General features: G+C 49.3%; 1 protein-coding gene across 3 annotated transcripts in view; it reads right to left on the reverse strand.

Moving 5' to 3' along the window:
• Window positions 1-14952, reverse strand: part of ttll5 (tubulin tyrosine ligase-like family, member 5) — a 509143-nt gene that overhangs the window by 451180 nt on the left and 43011 nt on the right. For all 3 annotated transcript variants that reach the window (XM_038821737.1, XM_038821754.1, XM_038821747.1), the window contains exons 5-9: window positions 13726-13832; window positions 9925-10055; window positions 8064-8146; window positions 6828-6897; window positions 3554-3638 (exon numbers count right to left, since the gene is read on the reverse strand). In XM_038821737.1, the coding sequence (XP_038677665.1) occupies window positions 3554-3638; window positions 6828-6897; window positions 8064-8146; window positions 9925-10055; window positions 13726-13832 (476 nt within the window). The remainder of the gene's footprint in view (window positions 1-3553; window positions 3639-6827; window positions 6898-8063; window positions 8147-9924; window positions 10056-13725; window positions 13833-14952) is intronic.

Here is a 14952-nt window from a genome sequence, read left to right on the forward strand (position 1 = left end):
TGGAACGCTCTGGTGATGTACTGCAGTACAGAGGGTCTCATGTTTTGTAGTTGTCTGTTGTGTCCTTCACAACCTGGCACAGCAGCGGTCGACATGCTGAAGGAGGAGCGACTTGCAGCCTCATCTTGGAGGAGGAGTCGGATCAGGAGGGGATGTTGGACAAGCCTGGGAAGGAGCCAGAGGATGGAGGACAGCAACCAAAACTTCACTGTTATACCCTCACAGGTTGTGTGTCCGTCACCCCAGGGTGACAGGCCTGTGTCGGCACTGTCAGCGGGTCAAGGCAGGAGAGTGAGGATCACTCTCTGAGGAAAGCTCTGGGACTCCTCAGTTTATGCCAAAGGCTGACTGCTGTCTTTCTGCTGACAGTGCGTCACACCCATCCCCTGAATGGGGTCTGCATCGGGGGCATTTGCTCATGGACCACTGGGCTCTGGGGGCAGGAGGAGTTGAGGTCAACACGTGGTGGGCATGCAGGCAGGCGTGCTGTGAAGATTAACGTGGCAGAGGCTTCATATGTATCAGGGCAGCACGGTAGCATGGTGGTTAGCATAAATGCTTCACAGCTCCAGGGTCCCAGGTTCGATTCCCGGCTGGGTCACTGTCTGTGCGGAGTCTGCACGTCCTCCCCATGTGTGCGTGGGTTTCCTCCGGGTGCTCCGGTTTCCTCCCACAGTCCAAAGATGTGCGGGTTAGGTGGATTGGCCGTGCTAAATTGCCCGTAGTGTACTAAAAAGTAAGGTTAAGGGGGGTGTTGTTGGGTTACGGGGAAAGGGTGGATACGTGGGTTTGAGTAGGGTGATCATTGCTCGGCACAACATCGAGGGCCGAAGGGCCTGTTCTGTGCTGTACTGTTCTATGTTCTAGGTGTAACAGATTTTAATGGTGAACAGCTGATATTTCCATTCCCCCCAGCAAAAGATAGTGCCCCACCCACCACCTCCCCACCCACCATCTCCCCACCCTACCCCCCCATGCCCAGTGACCCTCATTGCCCCAACCCCCAATGCCCAGTGACCCTCACTGCCCCAACTCCCCCCAATGCCCAGTGACCCTCACTGCCCCAACCACCCCATGCCCAGTGACCCTCAGTGCCCCACCCCCATGCCCAGTGACCCTCACTGCCCCTACCCCCCATGCCCAGTGACCCTCACTGCCCCAACCCCCCCATGCCCAGTGACCCTCACTGCCCCAACCCCCCCCATGCCCAGTGACCCTCACTGCCCCAACCCCCCATGCCCAGTGACCCTCAGTGCCCCTACCCCATGCCCAGTGACCCTCACTGCCCCTACCCCCATGCCCAGTGACCCTCACTGCCCCTACCCCCATGCCCAGTGACCCTCTCTGCCCCAACCCCCAATTCCCAGTGACCCTCACTGCCCCAACTCCCCCCATGCCCAGTGACCCTCAGTGCCCCACCCCCATGCGCAGTCACCCAGTGCCCCACCCCCATGCCCAGTGACCCTCACTGCCCCAACCCCCCCCCATGCCCAGTGACCCTCTCTGCCCCAACCCCCAATTCCCAGTGACCCTCACTGCCCCAACTCCCCCCATGCCCAGTGACCCTCACTGCCCCTACCCCCCCATGCCCAGTGACCCTCACTGCCCCTACCCCCATGCCCAGTGTCCCTCACTGCCCCACCCCATGCCCAGTGACCCTCACTGCCCCTACCCCCCATGACCAGTGACCCTCACTGCCCCAACCCCCCATGCCCAGTGACCCTCACTGCCCCAACCCCCCCCCATGCCCAGTGACCCTCACTGCCCCAACCCCCCCCATGCCCAGTGACCCTCACTGCCCCAACTCCCCCATGCCCAGTGACCCTCACTGCCCCAACCCCCAATGCCCAGTGTCCCTCACTGCCCCACCCCATGCCCAGTGACCCTCACTGCCCCAACCCCCCCATGCCCAGTGACCCTCACTGCCCCTACCCCCCCATGCCCAGTGACCCTCAGTGCCCCACCCCCATGCGCAGTCACCCAGTGCCCCACCCCCATGCCCAGTGACCCTCAGTGCCCCACCCCCATGCCCAGTGACCCTCAGTGCCCCACCCCCATGCGCAGTCACCCAGTGCCCCACCCCCATGCCCAGTGTCCCTCAGTGCCCCACCCCCATGCCCAGTGTCCCTCAGTGCCCCACCCCCATGCCCAGTGTCCCTCAGTGCCCCACCCCCATGCCCAGTGTCCCTCAGTGCCCCACCCCCATGCCCAGTGTCCCTCAGTGACCCACCCCCATGCCCAGTGATGCTCAATCTTCTTGATCTTATGTGGTTTAGTGCTACGTCTTGGTGTGTCCCCAGGATGCAGAGGTGGTGGCAGCCTGCAGCTTTTCACACCCTGTGGCCATTGGTGCCCTTGGCAGACGTCCTCTGGAGGGCCTGGAGCCGGAGGGCCCCGGCTGACGTACCGGTGCCACTGGCTTTGCTGTGCCTCCCTGTTCTGCCCGCTACCCTTGAGAGGTGCCGGTGTCAGGAGCAGGGATTCAGAAGAACTGGAGAACGCATTTGTCTCCTTGGTGGTAGGTCCCGGGGAGGCCTCCAGCGCTTCCTCCTCCCAATCGGCACCCGTAGGGCCCTGAGGGTCCCCCTGGGACAGAAGGACAGCTCAGCTCTGGGAGAACCTTGTCCAGAGGTTCAGCATCTGACTGGGATCAGCTGAGTCCTGGAATCCTGCAGATCTCCAACTGCCGCATCCCTTGGATGTTCCTACCTCCATCTGATGTGCATCAGCAACTGTGTGGTGCTCAACAGAAGCCCGTCCACTAATGTTGCCCACCGAAATGTGCGCCTCTTGTGCTGGTGAAAGCTGATGGTGTGATAGCTGTGGCGCCTCGATGGTGGTCTCCTCGGAACTCTCATACGAGTGGTCTATTGGGTGGTGGGAGGGATGGAGGGGGGACGACTCCGGATGGCCCAGCCCCATCAGATGGAGATCCTGCGAGAGACTGGACATGTAGTCATTGAGACAGGTCATCTGGGTGAAGGGGCAGTGGATCCTTACCTCTACGGCGCAGGCCAACCTCGCTATTGGTGACTGCTCTCCCCCTGGTCAGGCCTGTGATCCTTGGCGGTATCGGTGGCCCAGCTGCTGGCCGTCCAATCCCCTCGGGAGAATAGGATGTCCCATCTCTCATTCGGTGTCCAGAAGCCAGTTGAAGTCAGCATCCCCAAAGTGAGAAGCAGATCTGCGTGCTTCCATGCTTTGTGTGTTAACTGGGAGTGAGTGCTCAGGGGGAAGATTAAAAGCAGCTCCCCCTTGTTAGTGGCGAGACAGAAGCACAAGTCCGGCGAATCAGACGGCGAGACAGCCAGTAATGGCGAGAAGCTGGTGGGGGCTCATTTTCAGCACAAAGTGCTGTTAAACACGGGCCGCGATCTCGCCAACACAGCCATCGAGAAACCCACCCTGCCAATCGCTGCCAAAACGACCTTCGGAAATGTTTCCGTTAAGTCGCGCCCATTGTAAAATGCAATTGTTGCTACTTAAGAAAACTTTGACAAACAGATGACAACGCAGTGGTGTATAATCAGTACAAAAATGAAACATTTCCTACCTCGTCAGTCCTTCTTCATAGAGATAAACCACCAAAGGATCGTAGGACGTCACCAGGACATATAATCGCACATCAAACTTAAAGTCTGCAATGGTAAAAATGAAGTAAATAACTCCATGTGAAGACACACTCTCCTTTGAATCAGACTAATAACAGATTAGTGGATTGGTTCAGATGGCCACATAAATGCCTCCGAGATTTAACCTGTAGGTTTAATCGCCAGGGTTTATGATGAAACTCCAGGACAGTATCATGAAAATCAATTCCCAGTTTACTTGCTATGGTGGATATTAAACATCCCACAACTGGAAGATAAGTTCACCTGGTGCCCTGGCCAACAATCATCCCTCAAATAAGATAACCTGCGACAAAGAACTCCACCTTTTTTGCTGTGTTTGCTAACATAACATCAATTGATGTATTTCAATGCCTGTGAGGGTTTGGGGTGAAGATTTCCTTTGTGCATTCACACGAAGCAAAAAAATATTTTTTCAACAATACTCAAGTTCAATACTACGAAATGACTATTTATATTTACAATTTTATTACGCACAGCATATTCATCCAATATTCTTCAGGAACAGCTTTAGAAAATCAGCTTGATTTGACTTGGGATATTTTACATCATGCCTCAGGAATGAGGGATTCTGCTCATTACGTTCAGTATACAGAACAAGTACAACAAACAAGAAATGTCCATTCCATCAACCGAGTCACCTTCTACAGGCCCAACACAATATAACAAGGCTACAGGAAGGTGAAGGTTTTGAGAAAGTGAATAAAACTATTTCAGTAACTTGGGGTTCAATCATTTAAAATTAGCATTAAGAGAACAAGTGGAGAGGTTGGGAGAAATTTATTTGGACAGAGGATTATTGGGTGCGAGGAATACTTTTACCGCATGGACTGGTGTAAGTCCATGTGCCATGATGGGCAATTGAATATTTAATGCAAATGGAATCAGGGCACAACAGCGGGATAGCCCTTACTGGCTGACCAACAGCTGGATAGCTCTTACTGGCTGACCAACAGCGGGATAGCCCTTACTGGCTGACCAACAGCGGGATAGCCCTTACTGGCTGACCAACAGCGGGATAGCCCTTACTGGCTGACCAACAGCGGGATAGCTCTTACTGGCTGACCAACAGCTGGATAGCTCTTACTGGCTGACCAATAACGGGATAGCCCTTACTGGCTGACCAACAGCGGGATAGCCCTTACTGGCTGACCAACAGCTGGATAGCTCTTACTGGCTGACCAACAGAGGGATAGCCCTTACTGGCTGACCAACAGCTGGATAGCTCTTACTGGCTGACCAACAGCGGGATAGCTCTTACTGGCTGACCAACAGAGGGATAGCCCTTACTGGCTGACCAACAGCTGGATAGCTCTTACTGGCTGACCAACAGCTAGATAGCTCTTGCTGGCTGACCAACAGCGGGATAGCTCTTACTGGCTGACCAACAGAGGGATAGCCCTTACTGGCTGACCAACAGCGGGATAGCCCTTACTGGCTGACCAACAGCTAGATAGCTCTTGCTGGCTGACCAACAGCGGGATAGCCCTTACTGGCTGACCAACAGCTGGATAGCCCTTACTGGCTGACCAACAGCGGGATAGCCCTTACTGGCTGACCAACAGCGGGATAGCTCTTACTGGCTGACCAACAGCTGGATAGCCCTTACTGGCTGACCAACAGCGGGATAGCCCTTACTGGCTGACCAACAGCGGGATAGCTCTTACTGGCTGACCAACAGCGGGATAGCTCTTACTGGCTGACCAACAGCGGGATAGCCCTTACTGGCTGACCAACAGCGGGATAGCTCTTACTGGCTGACCAACAGCTGGATAGCCCTTACTGGCTGACCAACAGCGGGATAGCCCTTACTGGCTGACCAACAGCGGGATAGCTCTTACTGGCTGACCAACAGCGGGATAGCCCTTACTGGCTGACCAACAGCTGGATAGCCCTTACTGGCTGACCAACAGCGGGATAGCCCTTACTGGCTGACCAACAGCGGGATAGCTCTCACTGGCTGACCAACAGCTGGATAGCTCTTACTGGCTGACCAACAGCTGGATAGCTCTCACTGGCTGACCAACAGCTGGATAGCTCTTACTGGCTGACCAACAGTGGGATAGCCCTTACTGGATGACCAACAGCTGGATAGCTCTTACTGGCTGACCAACAGCTGGATAGCTCTTACTGGCTGACCAACAGCTGGATAGCTCTCACTGGCTGACCAAAGAGCTGACAGACAAAATGGGCTAAATGGCTTCCTTCTGGTACAAGCAGAAAATCTTGCCTGAACAAAGCACCTTCAGAGAAATACAGGTGAAGAAAATGGAGGTGAAGTCAAAGAATGGGACACAAGGACAGACGACACAAAAAGGCAGCTTCCAAGGAGAGTCTTTGGGTTTGAGAGAGAGAAAGCAAGAGGTATTGGAGGAGACCGGCTGAAGGAGGGAATTCAATAGAAAGCAATCCAAACAGCTGAAGGTGTAGCAAAAGGAGGGGGGAAATACATGAGGGGGGGGGGGGGGGGGGGGGGATCAATGTCAGATAGTTTGGAGGCAGCTGTAGGGCTAGTGTGACACGAATAGCGATTATTATTGGAGAAGTTTAAAAGAGAGGAGGGGAGGTCATGCAGAGGTCAAGTGTGTAGCAGGAAGAACAAGTTGGATCAACATACAAATGAAAACTGACCCAAATCTGTTCATGCCAAGAAATAGCCAGCATATGTAGAAATGGAGGGTACCAAGGATGAATCAAACTCAGGACAACTAGGGATAGGTAATAAATGATGGCCTTGCCAACAATGCCTATATCCCAAAAATGAATAGAAAAAAAAAGGATGTAATACATGGTGCAGCAGCATGAATGGAGAGTTTAGTGGATAGCATTAGCTCTTTTCAAACCAGTACCCTGTTACAATTGGACTCGGCGACAGTGGATATTCAATAAAATAATACAATTAAATTCCCATTCATACTGCTACATGAAGCACTTTTCATAGAATGTCTTACTCCTAATCATGGAAGGAAAGAACATTAAAATCTGTGAACACGTGGGGTAATGACTGGGCACTGACCATACAGCCAGAGGTGATGGGTCTAAGAGTCCTGCTCCCTCAGTGGCAAGACGATACCCTTGTAAAGACAGTGGGTTTTGAAGGAAGCACTTAATTGTGTATTCGCAATTTAACAAGAACAAGATAAGATGTCCAAATAAAGCCATTAAATTAAGTGCAAGCTGCTGAAAAAAGTAACATACCATCTATTAGCAGCGGAGAGCGGATGTAACGCGAAACTAGGATACTCTCGTCTGTCGCAATCTGGTTGGGCTAAAACATTGGAAAGTAAAATAAGAAACAAGGTTTGAGAGCAGTACAACGAACCGGTGCCCAGCGGTTAGAGACGTGCAGATCAATAAACCATCATTTAATACTTAAATAAAAGCAAAATACTGTGGATGCTGGAAATCAGAAATCAAACAGAAAATGCTGGAAAAACTCAGCAGGTCTGGCAGCGTCTGTCGAGAGAAACAGAGTTAATGTTTGCCGTACATATGACCCTACTGCACAAGTTCTGTAGAAGGGTCAATGGACTTGAAACGTTAACAGTGTTTACTTCTCCAAAGGTGCTGCCAGACCTATTGAGTTTATCCAGCATTTTCTGTCTTTATCATCGTTTAACCTGTCTCTACCCTGGCACCAGCACGCAAGTCACTGAAACTGCAGCATTCTAGTCAGACACATGCAGAGTGCGGTGTCCAGCTACGGTAACTGAGATGCAAGCCCAGGAAGCTGATCATATAAAAGTTACAAGTCTGTGCCCATTATGGGAGGAACTGGGTTGGAAGGAAATACTGGAGAAACTTAGTTATTCAGCTTTGAAAGAACACGACTGAGAAGTGAACTTACCGAGGTACAGAAAAGGGAGATCTAGAGCACAATGATCAGCTATGGTTTGGGCCTCGCACTCTCAGCTGTTTTGGTCAACATTTTTCTCTCAACTGACATCACTAAAACAGATTATCGGATCATTATCACATTGTTTTTTTGTCGGGGCTTTCTGTGTACATATTGACGGTCATGTTTCCTGCATTAGACTGACGGCTACACTTCAAACTGACTTCACCAAGTTGTTTTGGGATGTCCGGAGGTTGGCTACAAGTCTTGCTTTCTACCTTTAAACTAAACCCTGACAGCACAACAAGAGGTCAGGATTGAAGGTAGAACAGTCAAGCTGTCTTCGCCATATGTCCATACAGATACTTTCCTGCATGGTTCAGGAGCAGGAACCCGATGAGGGAAAGACATACAGCAGGGATTCAGCATGAGGCTAAGCTTCACCCCCACCGCTACAGAGTTTGGAAGACAAGGCAAATTATAGCACTCTCAGTTCTACCCCAGATGGGTTGGGCTGACTCAACAGAGGCAAAGTCTAACCGGCCATTTCACTGACCTACAGGAGGAGTTGGGGGTGGGGTCTGTTCACAAACACTTACATTCGTGACCAAGTAGACTCCACGGCCCCTCGAAGATGCGACTGGTTTAACAATCCATGGTCCTTTTTCCTTTGTATGTGCAGCTTTAAAAAGATAAAATAAACATCAGCAGTTATTAACATCAACAATTATCAACAGTTTCTGATTAGTTTCAACTAGAACGAAATTATTAATAGAATTCTAATTTTTCTATTACACAACCTAGTCAAACTGGTCTCCGGGGTTTAGCCCAACAAGGATCCAGAGCCTGGGCAGAATCCAAACAGGAGCTGTCCAGGAGCACAACCCAATTAGAAACTGGGGTGTTTGATAGAACCTTATTAGGAAACATTCTAGTTCGATGCTCTGAGTTGATATAATTGAAACAGTTACAAAGTCGCTCCAGGTATATTTATTCCATGTTCCACTGTTCAAATCCATGGGGCACAAATCAGCGACGAGGAATAAAAATAGAAATGTGAAAGAAGTTAGCAGAAAAGGACATTGAAGCAGACAGCATAAATGGAATCAAGGATCTAGCAGATTAGTTTCGAGACATTGGTCAATGGAAATAGTTAAGCTTTCTCACAATTCTCCCTCTTATTAGGAATGGGTTAGGATCAAACACACTGTCGTTGCTGTCCGCACTCGGCATCACCACCTGCACACCGAGAGCCGGGTGTGACCACAGTACTCGGATGGGACTCAGCAGCAATTTTCTAAACAGTGAGCTCCTTAAGGCAACCGGGTCCCCGACAGAGCATACAGAATTGCCAAACAAGAGACTCTGATTTGCCTTATCCCTGGAGGTGCGGCTGGGAGAAAACTATCCCTTCACAAAAAACTATGAGGCAATATCTAATTTGGCAGCAGGAAAAGGCGATCAGTCCCGGCTCCGGGTCACTGTCCGTGTGGAGTTTGCACATTCTCCCCACGTCTGCGTGGGCCTCACCCCCACAATCCAAAGATGTTCAGGGTGGATGGATTGTTCACGTTAAATTGCCCTTTAATTGGAAGAATTCTTTTTTTTTTTAAAAAGAAAAAGGCGGTCAGGTGCAGATCACCTGTCCCTTTAGCAACATTTTAGAACAGTACAGCACAGAACAGGCCCTTCGGCCCTCGATGTTGTGCCGAGCAATGATCACCCTACTCCAACCCACGTATTCACTCTATACCCATAACCCAACAACCCCCCCCTTAACCTTACTTTTAAGGACACTACGGGCAATTTAGCATGGCCAATCCACCTAACCCGCACATCTTTGGACTGTGGGAGGAAACCGGAGCACCCGGAGGAAACCCACGCACACACGGGGAGGACGTGCAGACTCCGCACAGACAGTGACCCAGCCGGGAACCGAACCTGGGACCCTGGAGCTGTGAAGCATTTATGCTAACCACCATGCTACCCTGCTACCCCGTTCTTGGATATGAAGTGAGGGTCAATCAACTCTAAGCCACACCCTGTCAAAGTGCTTGGTTTTTCCATTCTAGGCTGTGGATATTTATTGTCCTTTCCTTAGTTAGGGCTGAGACGGTGATGGTGGACCTCCTCCTTAACCAGGGGGTTTTGTGGAACCAAGAATCCTGTTGGGCCATTTCACAGGTTGAGTTAAGACTCAGGCATGCTGGAGTGGGCCTGGAGATACATACAAGCCCAAACCAATGACGAATGACAGGTTTATTTCTCTATCGGGCATCAGTGAAGCAGAGAATCTGATCATAGTCATTTTTCTTGTTCACTGATGTGAATGGATTTGAAGTCACTTTCCCTGGATTGCTGCTTGAGTAATATAATCACTAACTAATACAGGCCCCACACTGCACTCGATGTAGCATCATTTGGATTGGACTAAATTACAATTCTGTGTAAAGTCCTTACTCCACAATTCCTGGAACTCGGAGGGTAGGATGTAAGCCTGAGGTACAATGTTGAAGTGTTTGAACCCATAGGTTTGCTGCATGCGTTGGATATTTTTGTACAGCCGATCCTTCCTGGTCAATTCATAGGATCTGGAATCAAGGAAATAGAGAAAAATGTAATGTAAAAAGAAAAATCATACCTTCAGGTAGTTACTGTGTATAACATAATGGATGTTACCACCACTAATGGAGATTGCACTCTGACTTGATAGCACACTTACTGCAGCTCAAGTGGAGCTGCTCTTTAATGAAAGGGACCTGCTTCTCCAAGATAGGAGGCTGTGACAGGTTATACACAGAAACGGTGATCAAAAGTATTATCATAGCATTTACAGTGCAGAAGGCGGCCATTTAGACCATCGCGTCTGCACTGGCTCTTTGAAAGATCACCCTACCCAAGCCCATACCTCCACCCTATCCCCATAACCCAGTAACCCCACCCAACACCAAGGGCAATTTCGGACACTAAGGGCAATTTATCACGGCCAATCCACCTAACCTGCACATCTTTTGACTGTGGGAGGAAACCGGAGCACCCGGAGGAAACCCACACAGACACGGGGAGAACGTGCAGATTCCACACAGACAGTGACCCAAGCCGGGAATCGAGCATGGGACCCTGGAGCAGTGAAGCAACAGTGCTAACCACTCTGCTACCGTACTGCCCATTGGACTGAGTTTTGTCATAAATCCAATGCGAGAAAGTAAAATTCATACGAGTTGTTTCTGACTATGTTAAAAAATGCTTAATTTTTAAAGATTTTTAATTAGATGAAAAATCCCTCCATGGAGTGGCACCTTGACGTGATGGAGGTGTTTGAGTGTTCTGCTGATCCAGAGAGGGATGCTTTTGGGAGTCTTAAATTCCTGGCAGGGTCACCCATGACGGTATGGTCAGAGGGGAGGAACCAGCGCACTCCAAAACAAGTCCTCAAAGGCAGATCAGGCAGAAGATACTCGTACGGTATCACTGACTGTGATGGCTGCAGCAGTACGAAGCCCCTCAGTCAAGGTTTACTTGTCACTGAAACTGGGCCTACCTTCTGTCAACGATGGGTGTTTGCTGATGTGCAACAGCAGACCTACATTAAAAGATGTCAACCTAGAGGAAACCAACACACCTTCCACACAAACATAGCCCTCCAGCGATCAGTGAGGGGGCAGGACTGAGAGATCTGGAAGTCCCTAGCTTCGGACAGGCACAGAGTTTGATTCAGTGGTTTCGCTCTTGGAATAGGAACAGGGGAGTGTTTCGGCAGCTTTCATCCCGACTGAGCAGCCCTCCTCAGGATCTGCTCTGCTCACCCCGCATGGGGAAAGGGCTGGAAAAGGTGCCATGAAAATAGACTATTCCATCTCCAACCCTACTGGAAAACCACAACCAGCACCTCAACCTGGGGTCAGAAAATCAAAGTTGAACTCAATTTCGGAACCTGGAACGTCCAAACCCTCATGGATAATGAGCAACAATCGACCGGAACGGAGGATGTCGTTGTTGTCCATGAACTCAGGCACCCCAACATTGGCATTGCTGTCCTGCAAGAGACTCGAAGGGACGGTGAAGGGCAGCTGAGGGCAGTGGTTACACCTTCTTCTGGAGAGTGAAATCTGAAGATAGGCCCAGGACGTATGGAATTGGTTGCACCATCAAGAACAAACTCATCAACCAACTCTCAGAGCTCCCTGTCGGCAGCTCAGAACTCTCCATCTACAGCTTGCCAAGAACCAGCAGGCAACAGTTGTGAGTGCCTATGCCCCAAACCTTGATGCCAATGAAGAGTCCAAAGAAGGTTTCTACTCCACCCTTTCAGCATACTCTCCAACATTCCTAACGAAGATAAGATCATCCTCCAGGGTTGGAAAGGACTCCCAACTCTGGAAAGGAACCATCAGAAAGGAAGGAATTGGAATTGAAACTCCAACGGGGTTTTCCTGCTCACCAAATGCATGGAACACCAGCTTGTCATGACTAACACACTTGGAAGAACCTCCCGATTGAAGGGACACAATTCTTTGAGAACACCTGACAGCAAGAGGAGGTCCAGAAAAGGCGCCTGGGAAAGAAAAATTAATGATCGAGTCCAAGCACCATTCCCCACTTCCCAGAAATACCTGCCAAGTGTGCGGTTGGAGATGCAGCTCTAGGGTCTAGGATCATGGGCAGCACGGTAGCACAGTGGGTAATACTGTTGCTTCCAGGGTCCCAGGTTTGATTCCCGGCTTGCATCACTCTCGGTGCGGGGTCTGTAGGATCTCCCTGTGTCTGCGTGGGTTTCCTCCGGGTGCTCCGGTTTCCTCCCACAGTCCCAAAAGACGTGATGTTAGGTGAATTGGACATTCTGAATTCTCCCTCAGTTTACCTGAACAGGTGCCACAATGTGGCAACTAGGGGATTTTCACAGTAACTTCACTGCAGCGTTAATGTAAGCCTACTTGTGACAATAATAAAGATTATTGTCATCAGCCACAGAACCCATGACCAGTGCCTTGAGTTTCTTAGGTGCACAACCAAACTCGTTAGCGAGTGATCGCCGAAGAAGGAGATACAAAATTTTTAGACGTGCAAAGAACAAATCATCTTGTAGACAATGCACTGACATCCTTTGTAACTCCATCGATCTGGAGGTTTGTAACAGTGTGCAGCGTGCTCTAAATCCCAAAACCACTGAAAATTAACCATGTTGAATATCAGTTTTCTTAAATGGTACAAATTTACGCATTCGCAAGAGCGCAGTGCAGATTTCTGATCTTCCCCCATTGCATTTCAGATGTGTTTAAGTTCAGCCTTGCTTCCTATTCTATTGGCTTAATTGTTGTTTTTTTAATTTAGGGTACTCAATTCTTTTTCCAATTAAGAGGCAATTTAGCGTGGCCAATTCCTGCACACCCTATTGTCTTAATTGTAATGAAAAATTATCCCGTGCTGCGTCATCATTTCAAAGCAAATTACAAAAGGGGGATTGTGGATATTCATTCATCAGTCAATGATAAATCAGAGAACAATTAGTCTCTCTGAAGAGGTGTTCAAACATTTTTGAATCCCTGATGACTCCTTCTGACATGCGATGAACCCCAGTACTTCATTTGCACACTTGGCAGCTCTTGACTTCTGGTTGCTATCTTTAAAGATGCATATAGCTAGGGGCAGCACAGTGGCGCAGTGGGTTAGCACTGCTGCCTCATGACACTGAGGTCCCAGGTTCGATCCCGGCTCTGGGTCACTCTCAGTGTGGAGTTTGCATTCTCCCCGTGTTTGCGTGGGTTTCGCCCCCACAACCTAAAAAAAAGATGTGCAGGGCAGATGGATTGGCCATAACATTTTATTAAAAAATATATACAATGCCAAACTGTACAAACACTAATTATGTGTTGGAGAAACAGGGTACCCTCCCCTCAGTACTAATGTTCGGGGAGGAGGTGGATACTCCGATTATTAAAACAGTTCACAACACAGTAGTCCAAAAAACAAACAACATAAGCACTAAACTAAATTGCCCCTTAACTGGAAAAAATGAATTGGGTACTTTAAATTTAAAAACAAGATGCGTATAGCTGTTTTCACAGATCTAATTTCACTGCTGCCCTATTTGGCTACTATATTCAAAAGGAGTAAGTGGCTTCCTTATTCGTCCAATCAAAACTAACCATCTGACACTTCACTATGTTCAATTTATTTGCCATTTATCCAGCCACACTCGTATTTTGCTGCAATCAAACAGATAAATCAAACTTTCAGATAATTGAGAGAAATATCGCTTACCTAGGGAAATGGTTGACTTTCTGAAACTCCAGCAGCGTGCGTAACACATAAGGTTTGAGATGGGTACCTGTCCACATCAGGTTGAAATCATTACTGTTGGGATGGACCTGCATGTGAAGAAAAGGGAAACATGACTGCATTAGTACCAACAATCCATTTTGCAAAAAAGGGTAGGGATGTCAGTACTTCTTTAAAAATAAATTGAGTGTACCCGCTGCGCCACCTTGCTGCCGAGGGATGCCAGTACATGTGAGTAAGACACTTTATTATCATTGTCAAACATAGCCAGAATAGGCTCTGCTTTTCAGTCAGGGGATGGGGGTGCCACTGGTAAGGCCATTATTTGCTTAAATCCCCAATTATCCCTACAGAGGTGGCCTTTTTGAATAGCAACAGTCCACATGGTATGCACCCACCCACAGTATTGTTAGGGAGGAACGTCCGGATTTTTTTTTTTCTAAATTTAGCGTTGCCAATTATTTTTCTTTTCCAATTAAGGGGCAATTTAGCGTAGCCAATCCACCTAACCAGCACATCTTTGGGTTGTGGGGGTGAAACCCACAGAGACATGGGGAGAATGTGCAAACTCCACACCGACAGTGACCCAGGGCCGGGATTCGAACCCGGGTCCTCAGCGCTGCAGTCCCTGTGCTAACCACTGTGCCACCTGCCGCCCCGGAAGTTCCAGGATTTTGACCCAGTGACAGAGAAGGAATAGCGATACATTTCCAAATCAGGATGAGGTGTGGTTTGGAGGGGAACTTGCAGACGGTGGTGGTACCATGTGCCTGCTGCCCTTGCCCTTATAGGTGGTACAGGCTGCAGATTGAGGATGTTGTGTCTTGATCCTTGGCAAGTTGCTGCAGTATCTCATAGTTGGTCAATCACATTATCACTATGCGCTGGTGGTGGAGGGGGTGAATATTTAAGGTAGTGGAAGGGGTGTCGATCAAGCAGGCTGCTTGGCCATGGTGGTGTTGAGTCTCGTGAGTACGGTGCAGAGTATTCAATCACACTCCTGGCTTGTGCCATGTGGATGGTGCACAGAATTCCAAATCTGTCACCTTCTCTAATAACCACAGTATTTTCTGGCTAAGTTTCTAATAGATAGTGGCACCCAGGATGTTGATTGGAGGATTCAGCCATGGTAACGTCATTGAACGATGGTTAAATGTTCTCTTGCTGGAGATGGTCATTGTTGGGGACTGTGTGGCACAAATGTTTCTG

This window comes from Scyliorhinus canicula, chromosome 2 (assembly GCF_902713615.1).
Source record: "Scyliorhinus canicula chromosome 2, sScyCan1.1, whole genome shotgun sequence".
Classification (NCBI taxonomy): domain Eukaryota; kingdom Metazoa; phylum Chordata; class Chondrichthyes; order Carcharhiniformes; family Scyliorhinidae; genus Scyliorhinus; species Scyliorhinus canicula.